The following is a 10,215-nucleotide window of genomic DNA, read 5'->3' on the forward strand; positions in this document are numbered from 1 at the left end:
GGCGGCGGGCACGGGCGGCACGAGCAGGTGGGAGCCGCGGAGGGGCGAGGCCGCCCGCGAGGGCGCCAGGCGGCGGGCACTGCGTCGCTCCCCTGTCCGCGGTGCGCGCTCGCAGTGCGCACCGGGCGTCCGCGGCTCTCGTGCGCCCCGCCTGCCCGGGCCCTACCTGCGGCGGCCGTCGGGGCGCGGAGCCCCCAGCGCTGCCGAGCCGCATGAACAATAGGCGGCGGCGGCTCCTGCGGGCGGCCGCCCCGCACCCTATGGACCGGCCGCTCCATGGAGTCCTCCAGATCGCTTCTCGGCTGCCTGGCGAGCGCCGCTGCCGCCCCGCCGGGGGAGGATGCCACGGGCACGGGGGCCGAGGAGGAGGAGGACGAGGAGGAGGCGGTGGCCACCGAGCTGGGCTCCCACGCCGCGCTGCCCTACTGGACGGCTGTATTCGAGTACGAGGCGGCTGGCGAGGACGAGCTGACCCTGCGGCTGGGCGATGTGGTAGAGGTGCTGTCCAAGGACTCGCAGGTGTCCGGCGATGAGGGTTGGTGGACCGGACAGCTGAACCAGCGGGTGGGCATCTTCCCCAGCAACTACGTGACCCCGCGCAGCGCCTTCTCCAGCCGCTGCCAGCCCGGCGCCGAGGACCCCAGTTGCTACCCGCCCATTCAGCGTAAGGAGAAGGCGGCACCGAAGCTCTGTGGGGAGGGGTGGGGAGGGGAGGGGAGGGCAAAGCCTGGGGTGGGCCAGGAGAGGTCAGGGGTGGGGAGCGATTGGCCGGGGTGTGGGTGGGTGTGCGGGCTTTAGCTGGTGCCACCGAGAAGCTCCACAGCCGCAGGCCCTGCCTGGAACACTGGGCTTCTTCACCTTCACCTGACTCAAACAGCAACTCCTGAAGCCCCAGCACGGGTCTCCCCTCCCTTCCCTCCTTGTGCCCCTCCAGATCTGGAAGGGCTTCTGGAGAACAGGTGGTTACTGTCACCAGTAACCTTAGTCCCCCAACCAAGGACCTGGCGGATCTCTTTCTGTCGCTTGTCTCCGCCCCTTAAAGGTATTTGTCCTGAGAGAAGTGGAGGTGTCTCTCTCGCCTGCCTGGGCAGGCTCACAAGTCCCGGAAGCATGTGTGAACTAACTCAAGAGTGAGGTGCCTTTGAAATCTCGTGTTGATTTCTTGGGTTCTCGTACTGTATCTCAAAGTTGTACCTTGAGGAGTCTCACCAAATAATATGTTAGAAAGGTGTGTGTGTGGCAGGGGAGGGCACAAGAGTTATGAGTGGAGAAATAATTAGAGGGAGAAAGTATGTCTGTCCCTCGTGGGAGTTCAGGATCACCAGGTACAGCGGCTGAGTCCCAGCCCCTGACAGCCATATGGTTCAGACAACACATATTTTTCACCCTAGATCCTTGCCTGTATTTGGCATTGGCCAAATCTCGGGGGGGGGGGTGACTTGGGGGGTCAGGCCCAGGGTCCCCTCCCAGGGCCTTTCTCCCTGTGTACTGGTTTTCATCAGTTTCCCAGGAACCCCCTATTCCATGCCCCTAACGAAATTTCCTTTGCTAGTTTTCAAAGGACTTAAATTGTCATTATAATTCCATAATCATTTGTATATACTTGGTTATTTTAGAAGGTGTGACTATCTCCAAGTGCAGTTTATAGTACTTAAGTTTCCATAATTCCAGTTAGAAGACATTCTTACTATATACTAAGTAGTTAGTTCCTTGTTTTATGTAATTTGCATCCTACTTTATTTTTTTTAAAATCACTACAAAGGGCTAACTTTGATACTTAGTTTTAAATTTTCATCTTTAATAGTTACCTTTTTGACTGTTATTTATTTTTACATGAATAATTACACTTCTTTAAGATGAGTTTGAAATACAATCGCAACTTCTTTTTTTTCCCCCTTTCCTTTTGGCCTTTGTCAAATTGTTCAGATCTCCAGTTCTACTTAGATTTGTCCCCTTTCATTCAAAGTTTCTTGTTTATACATTTTGATATGGATAAACAAGTCACTTTAGATTGTTTCTGGGTACTACAATATTTTTGGCATATTTGGCAATACTGGTGAGACGAAGGCCAATCAAAGGTCCTGGCATAGTGTTTGGAATTAATGTTGGAGATGAACTTGGCCATATTTTGAATGAGTTTTTGAGGCTCTTTGTGGGTAGAATTCTGTTATGAGTACACCAGAGTGTACAAGTTATGTGAAGTTCACAAGCAGCCTCTCAGCTTCCTCAGCATCTTGTGCCCCTGGCTGTCACAGTAGTCAGGAGCGAACATGACTTAGGTTAAAAGAACCTTTCTGCTGAGTGTCAGACATGCCGACAGCGGGTGCATTCAGAGACGATTCCCCATAATGTGGCCAGGACTCACCTTATTGAATAGACAGTACCTTGAATAGAGTGGATTCCTATGTCTGGAACCCAGATGGGAGGATCTTACACTTGGAGAAAGAATTCACTTGAGGAGCTTGGCATTGAAAGTTCTGGTAAGTGCTCTAACTTGGCCTTACTTGGGACTGGCATTATTCTTTGTAGTTCACAAAGTTCCAGGCCAAAGCGCATTCTTGAGTACTTGGTGAGTGGTGGCTACTATGCTAAGAACCAAGGAATGAAAGGGTGGTAGGAGGTACTTCTGAGCAGGCCAGGGAGACTGGTGAAGTAAACATGAGATTTCAGTCAGTGCTTTGAAAAGATAAGAGTGTCTCATCTGGGAGCTCTGTCCACCAGTTGAGTTAGTGTCACTCAGAAGATAAAGATGATTGACAAAACCTTGTCCCCCAGGACTTGGAATAGTAAAGCCACAGACAACTCTTCCCCAGGGCTACCCTTTTAAACTTCCCCTCTGGGGCTTACAGCATGTGGTATGTTCAGGATTGAGAATGGAATACCTATGTCTAGTCGAGCAATGAGAGTCAGGTTTAGTTATATAGTGTTGTTTTCCAGTGAAAGTTTTGCTTCAAGCTTTATTCAGTACAGAGGAGAAATTAATCTTTTATCAGAGAAAAATGTGGTAGTGATAGTAAATTGTATTAAGTGATTGTATTCTGCTTTTATCCCACCACTGTAGGTATCGGGTTGGCTCTCCATGGATGACAAATCTATATAATCTGAGAGATGTCTCATCCTCTATTTTGTAAAAGGTGAAAAATGTAAAACTTCAGTTTGTCACCCTGGGAGATACATAGTTATTAAAATGTTTCTTCTACACTAGTGTTAGTCTGTTTGCAGCATAGTGTTAAGGTCACTGCTAAGTTACATTTGTTTCTCCTGAATTCACTACAAATATAAGGATTTATTTTTAGATATGTTTAAGGTGTGTGTGTGGCGAATGCCTTTAATCCCAGCACTCGGGAGGCAGAGGCAGGCGAATCTCTGTGAGTTCCAGGCCAGCCTGGTCTCCAGAGCGAGTGCCAGGATAGGCTCCAAAGCTACACAGAGAAACCCTGTCTCGAAAAACCAAAAAACACACAAACAAGCAAACAAACAAGATCTCTGCCTTATTACCTTGAGATGGGCTCTCACTGAACCTGAAGCAATTTTAGCTAGACTGGAGGCCAGAAGTCCTAGCAATCTCTATGTCTCTGTCCCCTGCCCTAGCATAGGATTATTTACTTATCTATTTACCTTGCTTTTTGAAACAGGATCTCACTATATAGTCCAAGCAGTCCTTGAACTTACAATCCTCCTGCATCTATCTACTTCCCGAGTGATGGGATTACAGCTGTGTTTCACACACCTGGCTCTGTATAGAAGACTTTGAAATGGATGAAGTACACCATTCCCTTGCCCCCAAGCCCGTGAGATGGGCTGGTTCAGTCGGTTTCCACCCATACAATATGGAGGAAATAGCATCTTGACTCCAACATGAAATAAGGTTTTGTTGATATTCCTAGAAATAGCCTCCTACAGAAAATTTAAAAAAAAATGTGCTGAATGCAAGTTGACCTGATTCTTACTTAAAACCAGGTCTTGACTGGAGCAGAGATGGAAAGGAGAGCCTGCATGTTGTCTGCAGCTGAAGGTCTAGTCCCTGGAAGCCCTTCAGAAGGGACTTCTGAGTAGGGAAAGAAAAGGAAAGTCCTTGCTCCTGCTCCAGGTTGTCTTCGTCCATTGGAAAGCGATCTTCTATGCTTCTCTTGCAGGCTGGCTTCCATATGTTTCTTAACTTAGTAGGGAAAAGCTGAGATATTGGCTTTCCCTTGGGCTTCAAGCCTTTGTCTGCATGGCTGCTGCAGGAGCTGTCCTTTTCAGCACCCTAGACCAGTGTTCCATCTTTTACAGTAAACATTGAACACCTACTGTGTGTTGGCAGATAAGCTTCAGAGCCAAGCAACAGAGGATAAACATTAGGGAAGTAGTATAGTTAATTAATTCAAAGATTTAGTTGAAAAATAGGGTGATCCAAAAATTCATTCAGGAGGCATGGGGCTTTAAATCAGGGCTGGTAGGAAAACAAAATAAAAGGAACATTCCTTGCCTCCAAAGACCAAGTAGATGCATATTTTTCAAAGGAGTATCTAATCTCTCTTTAATGTTGGCATGTTTTCTCATTCATGTGGATGACATCAGGCAAAAGTTAGTAATTAGTCAAGGTTCATTTTTAGGACTCAGAAACATTGCAGTTATTTTAAGCAAGAAATGGATTCAGTACAGGAAATTGGGCGCTCACAGAACTGTTGGGAGGGCTTGGAGAAGAGGCTCTCATGGGGAGAGCTCTGGGCACGGCAGAGCCGAACCAGCAAGCAAGTTGGCACTGTTCTCACAGACGAGGGTCAGCATCTGGAGATGCTGATGCTGGAGATGGCAGCTTCAGGGATAGCTTCTTGTGTCTGTAGCTTGGAGAATAGACAGCCACTTCACTACGGAACATTCATTTACACAGCTACAGAGCTAGTGACTGGACACTGGCATGCTGCTGCAGACAGCCATTCTTGCCAGGAGAGGCAGCCAGAAGATGGTCTCCATCTCTCTCTGCTTTGCAAATCTTGTATGTCACTTAATTCACACTCCAGTACCTTTGCCATAAGGGATTCTGGGATTTGTAGTTTCTTAGCTCTCTAGCCTCTGATACTAAAAGGTGAGGTGCTAGAAGGATATTGGAATGGGTGCTGATTGCTAGTCTGCAACTTCTGCCATGTCATTTTTTCTTCAGGGGGACCACCCCCCACATACCCCAAGAGACAATAACTTTATTTCCTGGTATCATGGACTAAACACAGGGCTGTGAAAATACTAAGCATGTACTTTGTCACTGAGCTACACTGCATCTCCAAGGGGTTAGTTAGCCTTACGGAACTTTGAGGGTCAAGATGGGTTCTGCATCTTGTGTACGTAAAGACAGTCCACATGACTTTTCCTGAGTTTTCTTTGTGCAGATTGACAGCTGCTTCTCAAAATACAAGAAGAAGAGGAGATTAGAGGTATTATGGTTCAGTAAGAACAAAAATTTGAGCCCCATCAGCATCTAAATAAACAGTGGGGTGTGATGAGACTGGCCCTGTAAGGAAGGACAGCTGTCCAGTTTGCTCTTGCCAAAATCTAGAAATACATCTTTGTTTTCCTAGGTTTTTTTTTTTTTTGTTTTGTTTTTTGTTTTTGGTGGAGTGTGGGTATTCTCTCTTCCAGAAACCCTGCCTACCACTTTCCCACCCCCTTTAAAGAGATATAAATTTGTTTATGCCCTACTTAAGTAAATTCCTTTTATTGGTCACCTACTAAATATTTGTCACGGTGAGCACAGTGGTGGCAGATAGAGTCGCTGTCCTGTGGCTGCCATAGTGTCACGGGTGATAGGCAGTGAATGAGTAACTAAATAGTGATTATTTTGGTGAGTTTACTGCAAAGGTGTTTGATGGGAGCTTGCCCTCATTTGGTCTTGAGGTTAGGAGATTGTCAATGAAATGGGTGTTTAAGTTCAGATGTTAGGGATGAGTCTGAATCAGTCAGAAGAGAGAAGAGAACATGATCAGTTAATTCTTAACATTCTAGCTCACCTGGGATTTATAATCACTGGGTGTCACTATTACCTATTTTTTGTGAACAGCACTGAAGGCTCAGATTCTATATTTTGGGATCAGAATGAATAGTTGAGGTGACTTGAGACACCGAGATCCGCTGGAGTGAGATGTTTCCTGTGAGGCTCCCTCTTTTCCCGTACTTCTCAGGAACCAACCAGATCCTGGTAGAACCAAGTCCTGGAAGTCTTTCACATTGACTAGTTCTTTCTATATGGCATACTTCTGAGGCTCAGCAGGCTGAGATCATTGCAGGGTCCTCCTTCATGGTTCTTCCTTTTGAGACAGGGTCTCCTTTTAGACCAGGCTAACCTCAAACTTGCTACAGAGCTTAGGTTGACCTTGAACTTTCCACTACACCATTTTTTTTTGTTTTTATTTTGCTCTTTCTGAGTTGCTTCTAGAGTAACTTTAAGTCCTTCAAAATTGCTCGAAAGCTTCTTACCACCTGGTTACCCCCTACAAGGCTTGAGTTTTATCTCTTAGTACAACTGTCCAGCCGCTGTGGACTCCCTAACGTCCTTCAGGCATCAGGTACCCTGATGTTACAGTACCATATGCCATGTTACTGCTCATGTCCTTCTCTCTGCCTGGATTGTCCCTTACCCCATTCCTTTCATTGTCTGATGAGATTCCCCCCTCTACTTACTCTCCCACAAGGGCTCTTTTCTTTTTTCTTTTATTTTCTTTTCTACCTTTTTTTAAAAAGATTTTATTTATTTATTATGTATATAACATTCTTCTTCCATAGATATCTGCACACCAGAAGAGGGCACCAGATCTCATAACGGATAGTTGTGAGCCACCATGTGGTTGCTGGGAATTGAACTCAGGACCTCTGGAAGAGCAGTTGGTGCTCTTAACCTCTGAGCCATCTCTCTAGACCAAAGGGCTCTTTTCATATGACCCTTTCCGGCTCACCCCCCCACCCCTCCTACTGCAGGAATTAGTGCCCTTCTTTATCCACTGATGATATTTCTACAGAAGCTGTTTACAAACCAAACTGTAGCTGCTATGTGACTGCCTAGCCCTGGGTTGTGTGCCTCTCACCACCAAGAACAAATTAACCTAAGCAATTTTCAAAAAAGGTTGCCCCAGTATCCCCTTGAGTTAAAAAAGGGTGGTCTTGGTACAAGATTCTCCTGATTCTCCAAGTAGAATTTACTTTACAGTAAATACCTATTGAATGCCTGCTGTGTGCTAGTCACCAGGAATAATGCACATGAAGTTAACTACAGTCTCCACTGCTTATGGAGTTTACAGTGGGGAGACAGGGAGGCCCCACTTTCCTACCGTGGATGTGTTTGCCCATCCAATGGAAGTGCGGTTAGTTACACGGTGTTCAAAGAGTATGGCTGACTTTCTGTTTTCTTCTTTCTCAGTGTTAGAGATTGATTTTGCGGAGCTAACCCTGGAGGAGATCATCGGCATTGGGGGCTTTGGGAAAGTTTATCGTGCTTTCTGGGTAGGCGATGAGGTCGCCGTGAAAGCAGCTCGCCATGACCCCGATGAGGACATCAGCCAGACCATAGAGAATGTTCGCCAAGAAGCCAAGCTCTTTGCTATGCTGAAGCACCCGAACATCATCGCCCTCAGAGGGGTGTGCTTGAAGGAACCCAACCTCTGCTTGGTCATGGAATTTGCTCGTGGAGGGCCTTTGAACAGAGTGTTATCTGGGAAGAGGATTCCCCCAGACATCCTAGTGAACTGGGCTGTACAGATTGCCAGAGGGATGAACTACCTACATGATGAGGCAATCGTCCCCATCATCCACCGAGACCTTAAGTCCAGCAACAGTGAGTATGGAGAGCTGGGCTGGGCCGAGTGTGAAGAGCAGCCACCCCCTCACTCTGGCTTCAGTAAATGTGGATTCCTGGTGGCCCCTTTGTATCAGAGTGCTCTGCCATTGAGTGTCGATGTGGGGGAGGGGAGGAGCTATCTGAAGTGTCTGGGAGTAATTGTGAACTGACAACTAGCAGGCAGTGTTTAAGACTGATAGATGCAGAAACAGACTCATTTTCCTACTTGGGAAATGTGTATATAATCCCCCAAAAGAGGATATCCCCTTTCTGGAGCAGCAGAGAAGGCAAACCTATACAGCCAGTCTGCATATCTACCTCCACATTTCAGCTCACTGGAGAGGGAGCCATCGGAAGAAGAGGTGTGTGTTTAACTGGGACCAGTACAGGTGGCCGTGTCAACTGGAGAGCATGACCTGACTGGTAGTGTTTTAGACCTCCTGTTAGCCCAGGGGTGCTGCTAATGAATTCCATGACTAGTGTGTAATTGCAGGGAGCTGGGAAGTAACTGTGTATTAAATACATGGAATCTATAAACTGGGCTATAAAGTCAGTGTTAGGTATAATTAAATGATAAGGTGGTAGAGACTTCAGTCTTGCACATGGGCTGGGAGAACAGCTAGGAATAAGCTTCCTGGTGCTCTCACTTGTCCGGACTGACTGCATGAGTGGATACATGTGATTAATGGTATGTATTTAAGATTCTTTTGAGTAGCCTATACCTGAGAGAACGGTGTTTTACGTGGAGAACTTTGCGGGTGACATGGGACTACTCTTGCATCTGTGTGCTTGGAGTCCAGAAGTTCTTCAAACTTGGTGTTTGGTTTCTTTTTCTTCTTTCTCTGCCTCTCTCTGTGTGTGTGTCTCTCTTCCTCTCTCTGTCTCTGTCTCTCACTCTCTCTCCCTCTCCCCCCTCTCTCTTTGCATATATGTGTATTTGTGTGTGTGTGTGTGTGTGTGTGTGTGTGTGTGTGTGTGTGTGTGTGTGTTGCCTCAACTGTCTTGGAACTTGCTCTATTGACCAGGTTGGCCTTGAACTCACAGCCAGATTTTATTTTCTTCTGAGCTGTTCCTAACATGGTTTATTTCTTTATTTCTCTGTGGGTGCTTTTGTAAGAAGGGATGTTTCTTTTTCTTTTTTTTTGTTCTTTTTTATTTACATTTATTTATTTATTTATTTATTTATTTATTTATTTATTTTTGAGACAGAGTTACACTGTATAGCCCTGGAACTTGCTCTGTAGATCAGGCTGGCCTCAAACTCAGAGACTTGCCTGCCTTTGCCTCCTGAGTGGTGGGAGGAGGCAGCTGAGAACCTAGCTGAGAACAAGTGTTCATTTGGCTTATCCTACCAGACATTTAAGAAGTGTAAGTGTGTGTGTTTGTGTGTGTGTAGAGATTATACTTTGCAATTTCTCCCTCCCTCCCTCCTTTTCTCCCTCCCTCCTTCCCTCTCTCTCTCCTTTCCTTCTTTCTTTATTGAGACAGAGTTTCTCTATGTAACCTGCTTTGACTGTCCTGGAACTAGTTCTGTAGACCAGGCTGGCTGTGAGCTCACAGAGATCCACCTGCCTCTGCCTCCTGAGTGCTGGGATTAAAGGTGTGCTCCACCACTGCCTGGCTGCAATTTCTTTAAAAATGACCTGTGTTTCCTTTGTCCCTCTGTCTGTACTCTCTGCCCCTTTAGTAATAGAAAACTTCCTCGGTGAGAATATGAACAATTAGATATATACTTTATTGGCAAGTGTGAAAGATTTGAGATACATGAGAGAAAATCTTACCTATCCTTTTCTCTTTGCTGTGATTTTATGGTTTCCTTAACCCTTCTCCAAAACTACGTTCTTTAATTATATTAACTGAATTAAAACTTTTAGCATCTGAATGTCAGCCCAGAGGCTATTTGGGTGGTGGAATAAGATGCAGATGCATTGGTAGAAAATGAGAGGTAGAAGTTGAGTTCTCTTTAACTTTTTCTAATGTCCTTACTATTCTGAGAGAGCTAGGCAGGGTGAAATAATGTTACATAATTTGGCCCATTGAGAAATCTGGGCCAGGATAATGGAAGTGTAAAAGTTTACAATTTTCTTGATCAAATTTAAACTTTGACCATAATCTGAAGCTGCACCTACAAAGTTTTACCTTCCACAAGATTGCTGTTGTGAAAACAAAACTCTTGTGAAGGAGACGTTGCCTTGCCAAGTTGTGCTGTTTATAGAATAAGGCAGGAGACTGCATGTCTCTTTTCCAGGAGCCAGGGCTCTGGTTCCCTCTGTCTTTGAAAGTGGAAAGCTTTCAGGGAAGGACTTTGTCAAGACATACTATGCTACCAACAGCCCTGTTGGTGCCGATGTTGGTATGGGTTGTAGATCTTACATGTGAGTGCTAGTTTGTGGGTGAGTGTTTGCCTG

The 10,215-nt window shown here is 46.0% G+C and overlaps 1 protein-coding gene across 2 annotated transcripts in view; it reads left to right on the forward strand.

The window, feature by feature from the left end:
• The first annotated feature begins 276 nt into the window (after window positions 1-276).
• The window catches only part of Map3k9 (mitogen-activated protein kinase kinase kinase 9), a 60,886-nt gene continuing 50,947 nt past the window's right edge, over window positions 277-10,215 (forward strand). For both annotated transcript variants that reach the window (XM_035445691.1, XM_027418424.2), the window contains exons 1-2: window positions 277-664; window positions 7,391-7,804. In XM_035445691.1, the coding sequence (XP_035301582.1) occupies window positions 277-664; window positions 7,391-7,804 (802 nt within the window). The remainder of the gene's footprint in view (window positions 665-7,390; window positions 7,805-10,215) is intronic.

The sequence above is a fragment of the Cricetulus griseus genome, chromosome 5, assembly GCF_003668045.3.
Source record: "Cricetulus griseus strain 17A/GY chromosome 5, alternate assembly CriGri-PICRH-1.0, whole genome shotgun sequence".
NCBI classification, from domain to species: Eukaryota; Metazoa; Chordata; class Mammalia; order Rodentia; family Cricetidae; genus Cricetulus; species Cricetulus griseus.